General features: G+C 47.5%; 1 protein-coding gene across 1 annotated transcript in view; it reads right to left on the bottom strand.

Annotated features, from left to right (window-relative positions):
• Window positions 1–1,302: 1,302 nt before the first annotated feature.
• LOC140493354 (43 kDa receptor-associated protein of the synapse-like) overlaps window positions 1,303–22,165 on the bottom strand; it is a 57,864-nt gene continuing 37,001 nt past the window's right edge. The window contains exons 3-6 of the mRNA XM_072591754.1: window positions 17,890–18,012; window positions 14,327–14,380; window positions 9,046–9,245; window positions 1,303–1,937 (exon numbers count right to left, since the gene is read on the bottom strand). Coding sequence (XP_072447855.1) covers window positions 1,865–1,937; window positions 9,046–9,245; window positions 14,327–14,380; window positions 17,890–18,012 — 450 coding nt within the window. The 3' untranslated portion in view covers window positions 1,303–1,864. The remainder of the gene's footprint in view (window positions 1,938–9,045; window positions 9,246–14,326; window positions 14,381–17,889; window positions 18,013–22,165) is intronic.

Genomic DNA, 22,165 nt, shown 5'->3' with positions numbered 1-22,165 from the left:
TGGGAGCAGATGCGGCGGAGGCGAAGGAATTAGGAATATGGGATGGCGTTTTTACAGGGGGCAGGGTGGAAGGAGGTGTAATCTAGGTAGCTGTGGGAGGACCCTTACTATAAAACCCGACCTCAAATTTATCTGGACTGTCTCAGACTCCTCCCTCCCCTTCCTAGACCTCTCTATTTCTATCTCGGGCAACCGACTCAACACGGACATTTACTATAAACCGACCAACTCCCACAGCTACCCTGACTACCCCTCCTCCCACCCTGCCCCCTGTAAAAACGCCATCCCATATTCCCAATGCCTTCGCCTCCGCCGCATCTGCTCCCAGGAGGACCAGTTCCAATACCGAACAACCCAGATGGCCTCCTTCTTCAAAGACCGCAATTTCCCCTCAGACGTGGTTGACGATGCTCTCCACCGCATTTCCTCCACTTCCCACTCCTCCGCCCTTGAACCCCACACCTCCAATCGCCACCAGGACAGAACCCCACTGGTCCTCACCTACTACCCCACCTACCTCCAGATACATCATATCATCCTTCGTCATTTCCACCACCTCCAAACAGACCCCAACACCAGGGATATATTTCCCTCCCCTTCCCTATCAGCGTTCCGGAAAGACCACTCCCTCCGCGACTCCCTCGTCAGGTCCACACCCCCCACCAACCCAACCTCCACTCCCAGCATCTTCCCCTGTAACCGCAAGAAATGCAAAACTTGCGCCCACACCTCCCCCCTCACTTCCCTCCAAGGCCCCAAGGGATCCTTCCATATCCGTCACAAATTCACCTGCACCTCCACACACATCATTTACTGCATCCACTCCACCCGATTGGGGAGACAGGCCAACTACTTGCGTTACGTTTCAGAGAACACCTCTGGGACACCCGCACCAACCAACCCAACCGCCCTGTGGCTGAACACTTTAACTCTCCCTCCCACTCCACCAAGGACATGCAGTTCCTTGGCCTCCTCCATCACCAGACCATGGCAACATGACGCCTGGAGGAAAGGGGCCTCATCTTCTGCCTAGGAACCCTCCAACCACAATGGATAAATGCAGATTTCTCCAGCTTCCTCATTTCCCCTCCCCCCACCTTGTCTCAGTCCCAACCCTAGGACTCAGCACCGCCTTCTTGACCTGCAATCTTCTTCACGACCTCTCCGCCCCCACCCCCTCTCCGGCCTATCACCCTCACCTTAACCTCCTTCCACCTATCGCATTTCCAACATTCCTCCCCCAAGTCCCTCCTCCCTACCTTTTATCTTAACCTGCTGGGCACACCCTCCTCATTCCTGAAGAAGGGCTTGTGCCCGAAACGTCGATTCTCCTGCTCCTTGGATGCTGCCTGACCTGCTGCGCTTTTCCAGCAACACAGTTTTCAGCTCATCCATGGAGAAAGAGCATGGTAACTCGTCTAGTCAAGCCTAGACTCAAAATGTTAGCTTACTCTCTCTCCATGGATGCAGTCTGACTCACTGTGATCCACAGCATTTGTTTTCAGTTCAAACAGATAATCTTGTTCATCAAAGAGTCTCATTTGAACATTCAGTTTAACACATCAGATGGTACAAAGAACATGTTAATCAGTCGATATTCAGATCATGATCCCAATACATTACAACCAGATATCAGCCACACGCATATACTCAGGAAATATTGTAGGGTCTCGAAGTCCAAGTGGTTCTGTCATCTTGACCCCCATCTGATCACTCTCCATAGCTCGAGCAACTGGCCCTTAACGTGGTCAAATCGGTCAAAAGTGGTTCCTTAAAGAGTAGTTTTCTGAGTTTGTGATTCTTTCAGAATCCAGGGCTGTTTGTTAATGTTTGGATTGGGAAAGAATTCCCGGTGTTGTCCCAGTCACACGTAGCCAGGCTTCATGGCAGACCGCCTGCAATTTGGACAGCCTCGCATCTCACTGTTTTGTAAGCATCTAGGACAGAGAGGGAGATCATTAGAAACAGCCAGAGCCCCAGCACAATACCCCATGGATGAAAGGTTCCAGAATGCCCACCTCACATGCTGAAGATAAGTCCAAATGCTGAAGATCATTCTCAGATCAGTACTGATCATTACATAGAGAGAGAGAGAGAGAGAGAGAGGACACAAAGACAGACAGGGAGAGAGGCAGAGAAAGAGAAGTGGTGGAGACAGAGACAGAAAGAAGTGAGACAGAGAAAGACTGACATTGGGGGAGACAAATGGAAAGGCACAGAAACAGATAGAGTGCAACAGAGAGCCTGTAACAGAAAGAGAAAGCAACAGGAAAAGAGAGAAGCAGAAACAGGTGGAGACAAAGGAGAGAGGAGACAAGAAAGAGGCAGCGAGGAAGGGAGAAAGTCGAAATGAAGAGAGACAGAGACAGACGGGAAGATAGGGGAGCTAGCAGAGAAACACAGAAAGGAAAGAGAAGGGAAGCAGAGAGACAAATGCTGATAGAGGAGCAGACAGAGTGACAGAGGTAGTAAGATAGAGAGAAGGGGAGAGGGACAGTCAGACTGAAACAGAAAGAAAAACATATTGTTTTCATCAGTCATGGCATAGAGTATAAGAGCAAGGAGGTAATGTTGGAGTTGTAGAGAGTGTTGGTCAGACCACAATGAGAGTACTGTGTGCAGTTCTGGTCACCTCATGACAAGAAGGGTGTGATAGCACTGGAGAGATACAGAGGAGGTTCACCAGGATCTTGCCTGAAATGATGAAATTGAGCTGTAAAGGAAAGACGAAGTAGGCCTGGATTGTTTGCTTTAGAGCGCAGAAGACTGAGGAGAGGACATGAATGAGGTATAGACAGTATGGACAGGGTGAATAGAGAGCAGCTGTTCCCCTTGGTTGAGGGATCAATCACAAGAAAATATAGCTTTAGAGTAAGGGGCAAGAGATTCAGAGGGGATTTGGAGAAAAAAACCTTTTCATTCAACAGGTGGCAGGGATCTGGAATGCACTTACTAGGAAGGTGATGGAGTCCAGAAACATTACAGCCTTTAAAAACTATTTGGATGAGCACTTCAAATATCACAACATTCAAGGATATGGGACCAATGCAGGAAATTGGGATTAGTGCATTACTAGTGGTAGCTATGACAATGCAGACTTTACAGAAAAGACCAAAGGGTCTTTTCTGTGCTGTATGAATCTATGAGAGAGAAAGCTTCAAAGAATCAGAAACAGTAAAATGGAGAGAAGGTCAGGGATACAGAGACAGAAGGGGATACATAGACACAGTCAAATGGAGAGAGCAATAGTCAGTGCAGTGTTCTGTAAATGTTAACCCTCTGACATGCGACACTTCCTCAGTACTAACCCTCTGGCAGTGCAGTGCTCCCTCAGTAATGACCTTCCAACAGTGCAACTTTTCTTCAGTTTAGATCAGAGTAGTGCTGGAAAAGCACAGCAGGTCAGGCAGCATCCGAGGAGCAGGAAAATCAACGTTTCAGGCAAAAGCCCTTCATCAGATTAGATTACTTACAGTGTGGAAACAGGCCCTTCGGCCCAACAAGTCCACACCGCCCCGCCGAAGCGTAACCCACCCATACCCCTACATCTACCCCTTACCTAACACTATGGGCAATTTAGCATGGCCAATTCACCTGGCCTGCACATCTTTGGACTGTGGGAGGAAACCGGAGCACCCGGAGGAAACCCACGCAGACACGGGGAGGACGTGCAAACTCCACACAGTCAGTCGCCTGAGGCGGGAATTGAACCCGGGTCTCAGGCGCTGTGAGGCAGCAGTGCTAACCACTGTGCCACCGTGCCGCCCACTCAGGAATAGACGCAGGAATTGCATCAGGAATAGACGCAGGAAGCCTCCGGGATGGAGAGATAAATGGGGGGGGGGGGGGGGGGGGTGCTGGGGAGAAAGTAGCAAAGAGTACAATAGGTGAGTGGGGGTGGGGATGGAGGTGATAGGTCAGAGGGGAGGATTGAACGGATAGGTGGGAAGGGAGATTGGCAGGTAAGACAGGTCATGAGGACAGTGCTGAGCTGGAAGGTTGGAACTGGGGTGAGGTGGGGGGGAAGGGGAAATGAGGAAACTGGTGAAGTCCACATTGATGCCCTGGGGTTGAAGTGTTCCGAGGCGGAAGATGAGGCGTTCTTCCTCCAGGCGTCTGGTGGTGAGAGAGCGATGGTGGACGAGGCCCAGGACATACATGTCCTCGGCAGAGTGGGAGAGGGAGTTGAATGTTGGGCCATGGGGCAGTGGGGTTGATTGGTGCGGGTGGCCCAGAGATGATCCCTAAAGCGCTCAGCGAGGAGGCATCCAGTCTCCCCAATGTAGAGGTGACCGCATCGGGAGCAACGGATACAATAAATGACATTGGTGGATGTGCAGGTAAAACTTTGATGGATGTGGAAGGCTCCTTTGGGGCCTTGGATGGAGGTGAGGAAGGAGGTGTGGGTGCAGGTTTTGCAATTCCTGCGGTGGCAGGGGAGGGTACCAGGATGGAAGTATGGGTTGTTGGGGGGGCGTGGACCTGACCAGGTAGTCACGGAGGGAACAGCCTTTGCGGAAAGCAGAAAGGGGTGGGGAGGGAAATATATCCCTGGTGGTGGGGTCTGTTTGGAGGTGGCGGAAATGTCGGCGGATGACGCAGTTAATGCGAAGGTTGGTAGGGTGGAAGGTGAGGACCAGGGGCGTTCTGTCCTTGTTACAGTTGGAAGGGGTTTGAGGGATGTGGATGAAATGAGTTGGAGGGCAACTTCAACCATGTGAGAAGGGAAATTACGATCTCTAAAGAAGGAGGCCATCTGGTGTGTTCTGTGGTGGAACTGGTCCTCTTGGGAGCAGATACGGTGGAGGCGGAGGAATTGGGAATTACAGGATTACATTTTTGCAGGAGATAGGATGGGAAGAGGTATAATCCAGGTAGCTGTGGGAGTCGATGGGTTTGTAAAAAATGTTAGTGTCAAGTCATTAATGGAGATGAAGAGGTCCAGGAAGGGGAGGGAGGTGTCAGAGATGGTCCAGGTGAATTTAAGGTCAGGGTGGAATGTGTTGGTGAAGTTGATGAACTGCTCAACCTCCTCTCGGGAGCACGAGGTGGCACTGATGACTGCATCAGTGTAGCGGAGGAAGAGGTGGGGAGTGGTGCCGGTGTAATTATGGAATATTGACTGCTCTACGTAGCCAACAAAGAGACAGGCATAGCTGGGGCCCATACATATGCCCATGGCTACACCTTTGGTCTGGAGGAAGTGGGAGGATTCGAAGGAGAAATTGTTAAGGGTGAGAACCAGTTCATCCAAATGAATGAGAGTGTCGGTGGAAGGGTACTGTTGGGGATGTCGGGAGAGGAAGAAACGGAGGGCTTGGAGGCCCTGGTCATGGTGGATGAAGGTGTAGAGGGATTGGATATCCATGGTGAAGATGAGGCGTTGGGGGCAGGGGAAACGGAAGTCTTGGAGGAGAGTGGTGTCTCAAAACTATGTGGGGAGTTCCTGGACTGGGAGGATAGGACATCACTTCTGTCACCATGTCGTCGCTGATATCACACGTTCAGCGACTTCCGCCCCCTCTTCTGCTGTTTTCGCCACCACTTCCGCCCCCACCAACACCACTCACCTGCAGTCTGCTGACACGCCCCCCACAGATCCCACTGTCACTATCCCCACACCCCAGAACCCTGAGGGGAACACTACCCCTACTTATGACTCCACCCCCATTCCCCCCACCACCACACCCACTCCAGTTGCAGGCTCCATCCCCTCCCCCAGCTCCACACCCACACCAGATCCCAGCTCCCAGCCCTGCCGAGTTTTCACCATCCCTCGAGACCTCCCCCTCACTGAGGATGAACGATCAGTCCTCAGCAAAGGCCTCACCTTCATCCCCCTCCGCCCACGCATCAATGAATTTAATACACGCCGTGACGTCGAACACTTCTTCCGCCGCCTCCGCCTCCGAGCTTACTTTCACAATCAGGATTCCCGCCCACCTTCCGAGGACCCCTTCGCCCACCTCCAACACACTGCATCCACCTGGACACCCCGTGCTGGCCTATTACCCACCCTCAACCTCTTCATTTCCAACTGCCATTGAAACATTAACCACCTCAAACTGTCTACCCCCCCTTCCCCTCTCCAAACTCTCACCCTCACAAAACGCTGCCCTCTACACCCTCTGCTCCAATCTTAACCTCACCATCAAGCAAGCAGATAAAGGGGGCGCAGTTGGAGTCAGGCGTACTGACCTCTACACCGCTGAAGCCAGAAGCCAACTCGAGGACACCTCTTCCTACTGCCCCCTCGGCCATGACCCCACTGCCCATCACCAAACCATCATCTCCCAGACCATACAGGACCTCATTACCTCAGGAGATCTCCCATCCACAGCTTCCAACCTCATAGTCCAGGAACCCCGCACTGCCCGGTTCTACCTCCTTCCCAAGATCCACAAGCCTGACCACCCTGGCCGACCCATTGTCTCAGCATGCTTCTGCCCCACTGAACTCATCTTTACCTACCTCAACACTGTCCTATCCCCCCAGTCCAGGAACTCCCCACATACGTTCGAAACACCATCCACGCCCTCCACCTCCTATGAGACTTCCATTTCCCCTGTCCCCAATGCCTCATCTTCACCATGGACATCCAATCCCTCTACACCTCCATCTGCCATGACCAGGGCCTCCAATCCCTCTGTTTCTTCCTCTCCCGACATCCCCAACAGTACCCTTCCACTGACACTCTCATTCGTTTGGCAGAACTGGTTCTCACCCTTAACAATTTCTCCTTCGAATCCTCCCACTTCCTTCAGACCAAAGGGGTAGCCGTGGGAACCCGTATGGGCCCCAGCTATGCCTGTCTCTTTGTCAGCTACATAGAACAATCCATCTTCCGTAGTTACACCGGTACCACTCCCCACCTCTTCCTCTGCGACATTGATGACTGCATCGGCGCCACCTCATGCTCCTGCGAGGAGGTTGAGCAGTTCATCAACTTCACCAACACATTCCACCCCAACCTTAAATTTACCTGGACCATCTCTGGCACCTCCCTCCCCTTCCTGGACCTCTACATCTCCATTAATGACAACTGACTTGACACTGACATTTGCTTTACAAACCCACCGACTCCTACAGCTACCTGGATTACGCCTCTTCCCATCCTACCTCCTGCAAAATTGCCATCCCCTATTCTCAATTCCTCCGCCTCCACCGTGTATACTCCCAGGAGGACCAGTTCCACCACAGAACACACCAGATGGTCTCCTTCTTTAGAGATCACATTTTCCCTTTTCACGTGGTTGAAGATGCCCTCCAACGCATCTCGTCTACATCCCGCACCTCTGCCCTCAAACCCCATCCCTCCAACCGTAACAAGGACAGAACGCCCCTGGTCCTCACCTTCCACCCTACCAACCTTCACATTAACGTGGGTAATATGCCAGCACAGGGTGTCCAGGTGGATGCAGTGTGTTGGAGGTGGGCAATGGGGTCCTTGGAAGGTGGGCGGGAGTCCTGATTGTAAAAGTAAGCTCAGAGGCGGAGGCAGCGGAAGAAGTGTTCGACTTCACGGCGTGTATTATCATCCGCCAACATTTCCGCCACCTCCAAACAGACCCCGCCACCAGGGATATATTTCCCACCCACCCCTTTCGGCTTTTTTGCAAAGACCGTTCCCTCCGTGACTACCTGGTCAGGTCCACGCCCCCAACAACCCACCCTCCCTTCCTGGCACCCTCCCTTGCCACCGCAGGAATTGTAAAACCTGCGCCCACACCTCCTCCCTCACCACCATCCAAGGCCCCAAAGCAGCCTTCCACATCCATCAAAGTTTCACCTGCACATCTACCAATGTCATTTATTGTATCTGTTGCTCCCGATGCGGTCTCCTCTACATTGGGGAGACTGGACGCCTCCTAGCAGAGCGCTTTAGGGAACATCTCCAGGACACCCGCACCAATCAACCACACTGCCCCATGGCCCAACATTTCAACTCCCCCTCCCACTCTGCTGAGGACATGCATGTGTTGGGCCTCCTCCACCATCGCTCCCTCACCACCAGACGCCTGGAGGAAGAACGCTTCATCTTCCGCCTCGGAACACTTCAACCCCAGGGCATCAATTTGGACTTCATCAGTTTCCTCATTTCCCCTCCCCCCACCTTATCCAAGTTCCAGCTCAGCACTGTCCTCATGACCTGTCCTACCTGCCAATCTCCCTTCCCACCTATTCACTCCACCCTCCTCTCTGACCTATCACCTCCATCCCCACCCCCATTCACCTATTGTACTCTTTGCTACTTTCTCCCCAGCCCCACCTCCCCCCCCACCCCCCTCATTTATCTCCCCACCCCGGAGGCTTCCTGCCTCTATTCCTGATGAAGGGCTTTTGCCTGAAATGTCGATTCTCCTGCTCCTCAGATGCTGCCTGACCTGCTGTGCTTTTCCAGCACCACTCTGTTCTAAACTCTGGTTTCCAGCATCTGCAGTCCTCACTTTTGCCTAGTTGATTTTAACCTTTCCTCAGTACTGATTCACTAACAATATGGTATCTCCTCAGTACTGACCCTCCGACAGTGCAGCGCCCACTCAGTTCTGTCCCTCTGACAGTGCGGTGTGTCTTCAGTAGTAACCCTTCGACAGTGCAGTGCTCCGTCAGTACTGACCCTTGAACAGTGTATCACTCTCTCCGTACTGACCCTCTGACAGTGCAGCACTCCCTCAGTACTGACCCTCCAACAGTGCAGCACTCCCCCAGTATTGACCCTCGAACAGTTTATCACTCCCTCAGTACTGACCCTCTGACAGTGCAGCACCCCCTCAGTACTGACCCTTGAACAGTGTATCACTCCCTCAGTGCTGACCCCTCGAAAGCGCAACACTTCTTTCGTACTGACCCTCTGACAACGTGGCATTTCCCCAGCACTAGCCGTCTGATGATGCTACATTCTCTCAGCACTGACCCTCCAACAGTCCTGCACTGAAATATTCATTTATACTCTAGTATCTAAGATGTAATGTTCACATCACACAGCATAGCTTTGCAACTTACTGATGAATTTCATTTCTCTGCTGTTTCAGGTGTGAGACTTACTTCAGATGGAAAAGATGGGAGCATGGCAGCGCCTGGAGCTGGGAGTTCTTATCTCCAATGGAATCTCCACACATCCCGCAGTACAACTCCATGTCTTCCATGCACTCATGGAATTTAACAACATGTTCTCGCAGAAGCCGCTGGGAACCCTTCACTCGATAGATTGTCTCACTTAGACAGTGTGCCTTTAGCATATACAGCTAGGGAAATGAAGCAGAAACCAAGCTTCAGCAGGTAGATTGGGCAGAGATAGTCTCTCTCCCTCTCACACACACGCACACATGCAGACACACACACACTCGTCAAAGGGTGTATTGCCTTTAAAATGTAGAGAACTGATCCACCAAATCCTGTCTTCATTTCTGACAGATTCCATTTTTGTCATTCTGGGACATACTTCCCACATGATCAAAGCCCACCCTCAGCAATATTAGTGAGCTTTCGTTACAATCTCAGCCACTATTGTTACTATTGGACAAGCCAAATCACTGAAAGTAAATATGGCTTGGTTGATCGCAAATTTAATCTTTCTTCGGTTGTTAATCTGCTGGTTACTCACTGAAATGCATTCATTTGAAGCTGATGTTCTTTAACAACAGAACATAGGCTTCTTTCATAAAAGAAAATAATATAAGCAAACCTCTCTCCCTCCCTATGTCTTTATGTAAAAGATCTTAACACAAATGCAAATGTAAAGTTTCAACCTGTTTTCCAATACTACCCATTACAGAAATTCAAGCCCAGAGAAATTATGCTGCTATCTTCAACTCAATCATTCCCTCTGATTTCATTCCCGTTGACTGTGGAGACAATTTAAAGCTTCCTGTCAAAGTCCTTTACTCAGTTCTAATAAAATGCAGATTTCCATCGAAAGCCTTTGGAATCTTCAATTATACCCTTCTGCTGGCTTCTCTGAATATCCCTGAACCCCTGCTCAGAGAAAACTAAAGCTTTTTTTTCTGTTTTTGTCCTTACTGAATTAAACTGTTAACTTGTTTCTTGAACTTAATCCCCGATTCTTCTCAACCAAACTGAAGACAACATTTATGATCTTGGAAGTCTTCACCCGACATAACACAGTAAACATCCTTCCATTTCAATTTGCCTAACATTAACTGGGAGAGTCAGTTTGAAACGTTTGAGGGAGTGGAATTTTTAAAATGCATCCAGGATGGTTTTCTTCAACCTGTATGTAGAAGACCTTCTAGGTAACAAAACTGGTTAAGTGGTTGACGAATCAATGGAAGAGCATTTTGCACTCAGCTATAATAACTTCATTAGATTCAAAATTGCATGGAAAAGGTGAAGGATGGGCCTGAAATCAAAGTTCACATCTATGGGAAGTTCAATTTTAATAAGACCAGGTATGATTTGACCAGAGTGGACTGGGAGCAGATACCTCCAGGTAAATCTGTCTCAGAACAGTGGAATGAATTTCAGAAGGAAACATGGAGAGTACAGAGTCAGTATGTTCCAATAAAGAAAAAGGGCATGACAGTGAAATCCTGTAGACCCAAGATATCAAGGGATCTACAGCATTGAATTAAGAGAAAATTGAAGGATTATGGCAGCTGCTGAGGGCTCAAAACAGCATAAACCCTACAGAAGTATAGAGTTTACAAGAAGGTACTTAATGTGGTATTTAGGAGAGTGAAAAGGATATATGAAAGGATACTGGCAGGTAAAATAAAGGAAAATCCAAAGTCATTTACAGATACATTAAGGGCAGAAAGGATAAGGAGGGAAAAGACCACATTGGTAATTTGTGTATGGAGCCAGGAGATTCTAAATAAATAGTGGTGCTCACTAGTGAGAAGAACGATATGGGTGTAGAAATCAGGGAGAAAGTCTGTGATACGATTAAAGAAATTCGCATCAACAGAGCGGAGGGTCTGAGTGACAGAGAGGAGGTTCTAAGTGATCTGGCAAGCTTAAAAATAGATAAATCTCCAGAAAGGATGTAGGCTTGAAAGTCTGACTTCAGTTTTCGGTAAATTGCTGGAGGTGACTATAAAAGATAGGATTTATGGACATTTAGAGAGGCAAAAATTGATTAGGGACAGTCATCATGGTTTTGTGCGATGATAATTGTGTCTCAGAAAGTTGGTTGAGTTTTTTGAGGAGGTTAATAAAAAGGTTGATGAAGGCAGTGCAATACACATCGTTTATTTAGATTCTAGACAAGGTTCCTCATGGTAGGCGAACTCATGAAGTTAGGTCACATTTGATTCAGGGTGAGCTTGCCAATTGTACATATAATTGGCTTAATGGCAGGAGACAGAGAGCGGTGGTGGAGGGCTGCTTTTTGGACTGGAGGACTATCACCAGCGGTGTTCCACAGGGATCAGTTCTGGGTCCTCTCCGATAAGATTATAGAAGGCATGATTAAAAGCTTATGGATAACATAAAAATTGGTGGCATAGTAGACAGTGAAGAAGGTTTTCTCAGATTATAGAAGGTTCAATGGGCTGAAAAATGACAGATGGAGTTCAATCTGGATAAATGTGAGGTATTGGGGTAAGGCCTTGGGTAGTATTGTAGAACAGAGGTACCAAGGGGTGCAGGTACATAATTCTTTAAAGTGTGCATTACATATAGACGTTGTGATTAAAAGGGTGTTTGACACATTAGCCTTCGACGCTCAGTTTTTTGAGAATAGGTGTTGGGACATTATGTTGAGGTTGTACAGGACATTGGTGAGGTCTCTTCTGGAATACTGTGTCCAGTTCTGGTCGCACAGTTATAGGAAGAATATTATCAAGCTGTAGAGAGCTCATAAGAGATTTACCGGGATGATGCCAGGTATGGAAGGTTTGAGTTATAAAGAAAGGCTGGATAGGCTGGGAGATTTTTCACTGGAGCATAGGAGGTTGAGAGGTGACCTGACAGAAGTTTATAAAATAATTAGAGGTATAGATACAGATGGTCGTTGTCCTTTTCCCCAAGATGGGGAATTTCAATACTAGCAGCACATTTTTAAGGTGAGAGGAGAGAAATTTAAAAAAGACACAAGAGGTAAATTTTCCACATAGAGGGTGGTTTGCGCATGGATGTGGCTACAATTAGAATGTTTAAAAGACATTTGGATAGATACATAAATAAGAAAGGTTTGGAGGGATATGGGCCAGGAGCAGGAAGGTGGGACTAGTTTAGTTCAGAATTATGTTCAGCATGGACTGGTTGGACCTGCTGGTCTGTAGCCATGTTGTATGACTCGTGACTCTGTAAGTGTACCCTGTGCTGTTGGGTGAGGCAAGGGAGGAAATAGTAGGGACACTGGCAAAAATGGTTAATTCCTCTCTGGCTATTGGAGACTGCCAGAGGACAGTCAAGACTGGAATAAGGGATAAACCAGGAAATTAAACTTGGTGGTGGGGTAACAATTAGAAGCAACTCTGAGCAACAGAAAGAATCTGCAATTGGACAGGCGGGGATTAATCAAGAACAGTCAGCATGGTTTTTAAAAGGGGATCTTCTCTGACCAATTGATTGAAATTTTCAAGGAAGTTACCAGGTATGTACTTAGATGTTGCATACTTAGATTTTGGCAAGGCTTTTGCTAAGGTACTGCATGGGAGACTGACAGCAAAGGTAACAGTCCATGGGATCCAAGGAAATTTGGTAAACTGAATCCACAATTGGCTGATTAGCAGTAAGCAGAGGGTGGTGGTTGAGTGGGTGTTTTTTCTGTTGGAAGTCTGTGCTCAGTGAGACCCTATAGGGTTCAGTGATGGGGCCCTTGCACTTTGTGGTTTATAAAAATGATTTACACTTGACGGCAGAACGGTTGATCAGTAAGTTTCCAAAGGTAAAAAAATTGGTAGGGTGGTAAATAGTGAGCAGGATAACCTTAGAATACAGGATGACATAAACAGGCTGATCATACGGGTTGAACAATACAAATGGGTTTCAATCTGGATAAACGTGAGATGATGCGTTTGAGCAGGACAAACAAGGCAAGGGAATAAGTGATGAATGGGAGGACCCTAGGAAGCACTGAGGTTCAGAGGGACCTTGGTGTGTATGTACACCTGTCCCTCAAGGAATTGGGACAGATATAGGCATATGCAACTATGGCACATGCTATTAGTTGAGACATGGAGTTTAAGAGCAGAGATGTATTGCTGGAACTGTATAATAGGTTGGTAAGGCCACAGCTAAGGTATTGTTTACTGTTCTTGAATCCATCTTATAGAAGCGATAGTGCACAGGAGATGTTGCCTGGGCTGGAGAGTTTCAGTTATGAACAGAATGGGATTGTTTTGCTTAGAGCAGAGGAAAATGAGAGGGGACAAGATTGAGGCATCTAAAATTCTGAGGGGCATATCTATATTACAGGTGGGCAGGTGGGGAGATCAATGACCAGCAGGAAACATACGTCCAAGGTAAGGGAGAGAAAGTTTAAAGGGGATGTAAGGAAAATCTTTTTTTTTATCCAGAGGACGGTGGGACTCTAGAACTCGAAGGCTGATAGAAGGAAAACATAAGATGATGATGCCCCCTTGTGATGCAAAGGGTGAAATGATGGAAAATAGAATAAAATTGATAAATAAGTTCAAAGATAATACAAAAATTGGTGGGATGGTAGATAGTAAGGAGGGTACCTTAAATTACAAGGGATTATAAATGAGTTGGTTAGGTGAACTGGTCAATGGCAATAGAATTCAATCCAGATAAATGCACTGGGACATAAAAAACCAGGCAAGAGAATGCATAATGCATGGATTTCTATTATTAGTTTTCTATTATTTGTTCCTCAGCAGCCCAATACCTTCCATTATGTCATTCAATACTCGATGTCAGAAGATCATGGGTGGCGCAGTGACTCAGTGGTTCATGTGCTGCCTCACAGCGCCAGGGACCTGGGTTTGATTCCCCCCTCGGGCAACTGTCTGTGTGGAGTTTGCACATTCTCCTGTGTCTGAGTGGGTTTCCCCTGGGTGCTCTGGTTACCTCCCACAGTCCAAAGATGTGCAAGTCAGGTGAATTGGCCACGCTAAATTGTCCATAGTGTCAGGTGCATTAGTCAGGGGTAAATATTGGGGTAAGGGAATGGGTCTTGGTGGGTTACTCTTCGGAAGGTCAGTGTGGTCTTGTTGGGCCAAAATGCTTGTTTCCACACTGTATGTTGTCTATCTATTCATAAATGCTATGAATTTTTGCCCATTGCTTCTGTTCTCTTGCATCACGGCACATTTCCCTCCTGGGAATGGCACCTTTGAAGGAGCAATTTACAATTATATTCACAATGACCAATCTTGGCATCCATACAATCGCATACCTTGTTGCCCACAGCTTCAGCCAGTTCTCCAGCTTTCTCCACCACCTCGAGAGCCTATAAAGTAATAAGTGTGAAATGAAGAGGGATAGCCAATTTTAATCCATGAGTGATACACAGTGTAAATGCAGATAGACCACCCGAGAGTGGAGTACTCCATCAGCAATGACCCTCTGATAGTGCAGCGCTCCCTCAGCACTAACCGTCTGAAAGAGTGGCCCTCCCTCAGCACTGACACTCCAACAGTGTGACACTCACTCAGTGATAACCGTCTGACAGTACAGCACTCCCTCAGCACTGACCTTCTGACCGTGCGGCCCTCCCTCAGCACTGACCCTCCGACAGTGCGGTGCTCACTTAGTGATAACCCTCTGACAGTACAGCACTCCCTCAGTACTGACCCTCTTACAGTGTGGCACTCCCTCAGCACTGACCCTCTGACAGTGTAGCATTCCCTCAGCACTGACCCCCTGACATTGCGGCTCTCCCTCAGCAATGACCCTCCGACACTGCAGCACTCCCTGGGCACCTACCCTCCGACAGTGTGGCAACCCCTTGGCACTGACCTTCTGATAGTGTGGCACCCCGAAGGTGCTGACCTTCTGACAGTGCGGCACTCTCTCAGCAGTGACCATATGACAGTACCAACTTTTCCTCACCACTGACCCTCTCACAGTACCAACCCTCTGCTGCTTTTTTGTTCTTCAGTTCAAGTCAAAAAAATATTCTTAGATGGGATGTGGACATCACTGTCTGGGCCAGGGTGATTTATTGCCCACCCTTAATTGCCAGAGGGTATTTCAGACTCAACCGCATTGCTGTGGGCCTGGAGTCACATATGCAGACCAGACCAGTCCAGACAGCAGTATCTATTTGCCAACCAGATGGGTTTTAAAGACAATCATCAGTAGTTACATTGTTGTCATTAGATGAGCTTCGTTTGAAAGGAATTCCAGATTTTTATTGAATTCAAATGTCACCATCAGCCATTATCATCAGCTATCCCCAGAATGTTAGCCTGTTTCTGGATTACTAGTCCAGTGACATTACTACTTTGCCACTCCTCCCCATTTAATGATTCTGATCTATTACCACCCCCCCCCCACCCCCTTCTCGGCTATAATCACTCCATTGATCAATTTTCTGACACCCCTCCCCCACCCCCCAATGCCCTTCTCTATCTTGAATGCCAAATTGGGAAACAATAGTGAGAAGAAGTTTCCAGGAGATACATTCAAAAATCAGATTTCGAAGAGTGAGTGCAGAGAAGAATTAGAAGGATAATTTCGGAAATAGGTGGGTATCATCAGGAAAACGCTAACAGGCTGGTGTCTTCTCCATCAACAATAGAAGCTGAGAGCTAGAGAGCTTTAAAGCTGTGTCAAGTTATGAATTTCACTGGATGAATTTAGACCTGTGCCTCTATTGGTTGGCACATCACCTTATGTGGGCTGGCAACAGTCAATTTCTCATGCTCTGCCAATCCACACATACATCACTGAAATAACATCAAACCTTCCAGATTTGCGCTCTGCTCACCTTCATCACTTCACAGACAGGATTACAGAACAACCAGAGTTAGTGTTAACACAGGGACCATGCCACACAGCTATAGATCAGACAGTCAGCGAGATCAACAGCACACAAAGAGGCTCTTCAGCCCATCACATCTTCCAGCACCAGGCCTTGTATGCCTTGGCATCGCAAATGCCCATTTAAACACTTCTTAAATATTGTGCAGGCTTCTCTCTCTAATAGCCTTACAGGAAGTGAATCCCAGACTCCCACCACCCTTTGAGTTAAAATGTTTTCCTCACATCACCTCATACCTTTAAGGTATGCCCCTTGCTCACTGATCCCTCCATTGAGGGGTAAAGTTCCTATCTAATCCCCTCATCATTTTCGACATCTCGATCATGACGCCTCTCAATCTCCTCTGCTCTATGGAAAACAAAATCTGTCCAATCTCTCTTCATACCTAAAACTCTCCAGCCCAGGTAACATTCTGATAAACCTACTCAGCACCCTCTCCAGTGCGATCACATTCCTCCTATAACATGAATTCCAGACCTGCACACAATACTCTAGCTGTCGCCTAACCAATATTTTATACAGATTCAGCATAATCTCCCTGCTCCTAAACTCTATGACTTGTCCAATAAAGAGCAGTATCCCTCCCTTCTGTTCTGCCCAGGTTCCCACCATGATTTTGCATTCCCTTGCACGGTTTGTCGTGCCCCAGTGCATCACCTCACATTTATCTGGATTGAATTCCATGGCCGCTCACCAGCTCATTTATATCGCCTTGTAGTCAAAGGATATCCTCTTCACTACTCACCATCCCACCAATTTTTGTATCCCCTTTGAACTTACTGATCAACCCTCCTATACTCAAATCTAAATCATTTATATAAACCACAAATAGCAAGAGCCCCAACACCTACCCATGTGGAACCTCACTGGATACCAATTTCCAATCGGAATAGCACCTCTCAATAATTATCCTCTGCTTCCTAACACTCAGCCAATTGAGGATCCCATTTGCCAAATTTCCTTTGATCCGATGGACTCCATTTACTCCACATGCTGCATCTGAAGGCTAACAGCATTGTGGAAGACCCCACACCCCCCTCACTCAAACTCTTCTCCCTTGTGCCATCTAGCAGAAGATACAGGAGCATTCGGTCTCTCATGGCTAGACTGTGCAACAGTTTCTTCCCCCAAGCCATCAGGCTCCTTAACACGGCATAATCGGACTCTTTCCCATCTGAAGTTCTTTCGTATTGCTGCTAGAAAAATGTCTACTATTCATCACTCTTCTGTTACACTGTAACTTGCCTGTTTTGCACTTCTTATGCACTTTATGCCATGTACGATTGTGTAGTGAGTGCTATCCATGTAGCACCCTCGGTCCTGGAGAAAGGCTATCTCGTTGTTACTATATCAGTTGTATATGGTGGAAATGATAAAGAGAAAGGTACTCTCTACTCTACCCTTACCTTTGGTATCAGTCTCCGACAGGACCTTATCAAAAACCTTGCTGAAATCCAAATAGATGGTATATATATGGGGCAGCACAGTGGCTCAGTGGTTAGCATTGCTGCCTCACAGCACCAGGGACCTGGGTTCAATGCCAGCCTCGGGTGACTGTGGAGTCTGCACATTCTCCCCGTGTCTGTGTGGGTTTCCTCCAGGTGCTGCGGTTTCCTCCACAATCCAAAAGATGTGCAGGTCAGGTGAATTGGCCATGCTAAATTGCCCATAGTATTAGGTGCATTAGTCAGGAGTAAATATAGTGTGGGGGATTGGGTCTGGGTGGGTTACTCTTCGGAGGGTCGATGTGGACTTGTTGGTCTGAAGGGCTTGTTTCCATATCGTAGGGAATACAATCTAATCAAAAGCATTGTCATCATCTCCACACCCGGTCCCCTCTTCAGAAAAATTCAATCAAGTTGGTCAGATGTGACCTCCCCTTAATAAAACCATGCTGACTGCTCATAATTAATTCATGCCTCTCCAAGTGTTGGTTAATTCAGTCCCCCAGAATTCCTGGTGTTGGCTCCTACCTTGTCCTGCTCCTTTTGGATGAACCAGCACTTGGCAATTCCCAAAAGAGCTTGGGCCTGCCCCAGGCGGTTGCCAATTTCGGCCATGATATTCAGCGAGGAATCATAGCGAGGTAGAGCTTTCTGCAAGAGACGGATCACATAATTAATTCGAGTCACAAAGATGCACAGCATGGAAACAGCCCTTCGGTCCAACTCATCCATGCTGACCAGATAGTCTAAATGAATCTAGTTCCATTTGCCAGCATGTGGCCTTTATCCCTCTAAACCATTCCCATTCATATAGTCATCCAAATAGCTTTTAAATGTTGTAATTGTAGCAGCCTCCACCACTTCCTCTGGCAACTCATTCCACACACGCACGACCCTCTGTGTGAAAATGTTATCCTTGAGGTCCCTTTTATATCTTACCCCTCTCACTTTAAACCTATGCCCCCTAGTTCTGGACTTCCCCATCCCAAGGAAAAGACCTTGTCTATTTACCTCTCATGCCCCTCATGATTTTATAAACCTTTATAAGGTCACCCCTCAGCCTCTGACAGTCCAGGGAAAACAGCCCCAGCTTATTCAGCCTATAGCTCAAACCTTCCAATCCCGGCAATGTCCTTGTAAATCTTTTCTGAATTCTTTCAGGTTTCACAACATCCATCCTATAGGTCATGAATTCTTAGGTGTGTTAACCCCTATGAGGCCCATGGGGAATCACTGATTAATTTCACCGTGGAGCTTGTTGAATATGGGTTCCCTTGGTAATATGCCTGGCTAGAACTCAACACTTGAGACCTTTATAAAGAAAATGCAAAGGGTTCTTGCGATGTAGTGGTAGTGCCCCTGGTCTAAACCAGAGAGACCTAGGTTCAAATCCCACCTCCTCCAGAGGTGTGTAATAACATTTCTGAACTGGCTGATGAAAGCATGTTATAAAGCAGACCCACTCCCTCTCACTCTGCAGTGCCTGTAACAGGTGCTGCATGTAAATATCCAGTGGGCTACATCGGTGATCTACTGTCGGTCATTAGTAGTTGGGAAAAATGTTAAGGTGATGTTGTGGTGGGGAAACCATTCAGTTGTGTGTGATAGCCTTCTGGATCTACTGAAAAAGATGTAGTGTTATTATTTTGGTGTTCAAACGTAGGTGGTGTTCCTTTCCAGGCGGTCTTCCTCTGTTATTACATTGGCAATGAGAACAGAGAAAAGTTTCCAAAAGCCTTGCCTTTTGACAAATCTGGTAAGCACCAATGAGGAAAAATTAAAAGGCTTGCAGTTTGGGGAACTGCAACCATATTAGTGAGATTTGCGAAAATTTGTAGTTCAGTTTGAGGTTCTGGATATAGGTTTGCTCGCTGAGCTGGAAGGTTCATTTTCAGATGTTTCATCACCATACTAGGCAACATCTTCAGTGAGCCTCCAGATGAAGCACTGGAGGTGTAGCCTGCTTTATACTTATATGTTCTATTTCCATATATAAATATGAATATACTCTATTTATATACACACAAAAATTCCTAGAAGCATGGCATTCTGACCGAAACTCAATCAACAAACACATTGACTTGGATCCCATTTACCACCTCCCGAGAAAAAGAACAGGAAATGACATTGCCATGGGAAATGATGCACCACAGGAGATGATATCACCAACCAAAGGAAACCCAAATAAATAAATAGAAAGCGGGCTACACCACCAGTGCTTCATTCGGAGGTTCACTCAAGGTGTTACCTAGTATGGTGATGAAACGCCTGAAAACGAACCTTCCAGCAAACCTACATCCAGAACTGGAGCCATATGATGTGGGTGTGGGGGTTTGGTCCCAATATGCCAAAAGAATGAGGTATACTTTCAGGCAAAAGGGGACAACAGACAAAAATTCTCCTGACTGCTTATGGGGCCTGGAACTTCGCAACATAAAGAGTTTAACCTAGCTGGCAGCCTCAGAGGCAATACCCTTTCAGAAACTGACAGGTATGGGTGCAGAGCACTATGACTGCAAATCATTTGTTATACTGCAACAGGCTGTTCGGCCCCACGATGTTGTACCAACTGGACGTTAAATTAAACTAATCCCTTCTGCCTGCTTTTGGTCCATTCTTTGTCCATTCATGTGCTTATCTAACAGACTTTTAACTGCGCCCCTGGCAGCAGGTTCCTGACTCTCTGTATAAAATACTTGCCCCTCACATCTCTTTTTAATGTTCCTCCTCTCACCGTAAATGCATGACTAGTTTTAACTCTGGGAAAGATATTCTGACCGTCAACCCTATCTATGCATCTCATAATTTTATAGCCTTCTATCAAGTCTCCCCACAGCCTTTACCACTCCAGAGAAAACAACCCAAATTTTTCTAGCCTTTCCTTATAGCTAATACCCTCCAATCCAGACAGCATTCTGATAAATGTCTTCTGCACCTTCTCCAAAGGCTTCACATTTTTCCTGTAATGTGGAGACTAGAACTGAATGTAATACTCTAAGTGTGGCCTAGTTACTGACATACCAACTAATCGCAACGTCTTGCTTTGCCCTGCCAGAATTGTTCATAAAGTTGAACAGTTCAATAAAATCATATCTTAATCTTCTCTGCTCCATGGAGAATAAGCACAATTTCTCCAGAATAAAGAATCCCTACAGCGTGGAATCCTAATCGAGTCCACATCGACACTCCACAGAACATCACACCTGCACCCATCACTCCAGTTCCCCGCTCCCCCTGACCCCTGGCAATATTCCTGTAACCCTGCATTTCCCACTGCTAATCCACTTCGCCTGCACATCCCTGGGCACCAAGGTTAATTTAGTATGGCCAATCCACCTAACCTGCACATCTTTGGACTGTGGGAAGAAACCAGAGCACCCAGAGGAAACCCACGCAGACACAGGGAGAATGTGCCAACTCTACACAGACAGTCGCCCGAGACTTGAATCTAACCTGGGCCCCTGGTGCTGTGAGGAAGTAGCACTAACTCCGTGGTGGCTTTGTCAAATGATGTTGGGACTTCGTTTCCACAAGCTCCTACTTATATTCCTATGGTGGGTTGGTGAGCATGAGGTCAGATACACTGCATCTTCTTCTTAGTTCCCTCACTGCCTTTAACTGACTTAATTGAGCAGCTAAGCCTTTTCAGACTCCCAGAACTGAATACATACTCCAAATGTGTTCTCATCAGTAACTGTAGTGATGTAACATTACTTCCTTGCTTTTGTATCCTATGTCTCTATTTATCAACCCAAGGATCCTATAAGCTTTCTTAACAACTTGTCTGGCCACCTTCAGAAAATCATGTACGTGAACCTCAGGGTCCCTCTGCTCCTGTACTCCCACTGATCCCTGTACCTGTCTCTTCATGTTTTTTCTACCAAAATGCATTACCTCACATTTCTTGGTATTGAATTTCATCTGCTCGGTGTCTGCTCATTTGGTCAACTTGTTAATATTCTAGGTTAAAACAATGACTGCAGATGCTGGAAACCAGATTTTGGATTAGTGGTGCTGGAAGAGCACAGCAGTTCAGGCAGCATGCGAGAAGCAGCAAAATTGACGTTTCGGGCAAAAGCCCTTCATCAGGAATAAAGGCAGAGAGCCTGAAGGGTGGAGAGATAAGCTAGAGGAGGGTGGGGGTGGGGAGAAAGTAGCATAGAGTACAATAGGTGAGTGGGAAAGGGGATGAAGGTGATAGGTCAGGGAGGAGGGTGGAATGGATAGGTGGAAAAGAAGATAGGCAGGTCGGACAAGTCATGGGGACAGTGCTGAGCTGGAAGTTTGGAACTAGGGTGAGGTGGGGGAAGGGGAAATGGGGAAACTGCTGAAGTCCACATTGATGTCCTGGGGTTGAAGTGTTCTGAGGTAGAAGATGAGGCATTCTTCCTCCGGGCGTCTGGTGGTGAGGGAGGGACGGTGAAGGAGGCCCAGGACCTCCATGTCCTCAGTAGAGTGGGAGGGGGGAGTTGAAATGTTGGGCCACAGGGTGGTGGGTTTGATTGGTGTGGGTATCTCGGAGATGTTCCCTAAAGCGCTCTGCTAGGAGGCGTCCAGTCTCCCCAATGTATAGGTGACCGCATCGGGAGCAACAGATGCAATAAATGATATTAGTGGATGTGCAGGGCTCCTTTAGAGCCTTAGATAGAGGTGAGGGAGGAGGTGTGGGCGCAGGTTTTGCAGTTCCTGCGGTGGCAGGGGAAGGTGCCAGGATGGGAGGGTGGGTTGTAGGGGGGCGCAGACCTGACCAGGTAGTCACGGAGGGAACGGTCTTTGCGGAAGGCGGAAAGGGGTGGGGAGGAAA

Source organism: Chiloscyllium punctatum, chromosome 22 (genome assembly GCF_047496795.1).
Source record: "Chiloscyllium punctatum isolate Juve2018m chromosome 22, sChiPun1.3, whole genome shotgun sequence".
In the NCBI taxonomy this organism is placed as follows: Eukaryota; Metazoa; Chordata; class Chondrichthyes; order Orectolobiformes; family Hemiscylliidae; genus Chiloscyllium; species Chiloscyllium punctatum.
The sequence above is the reverse complement of the archived record's forward strand: the minus strand, read 5'-3'. Positions and strand labels throughout refer to the sequence as shown.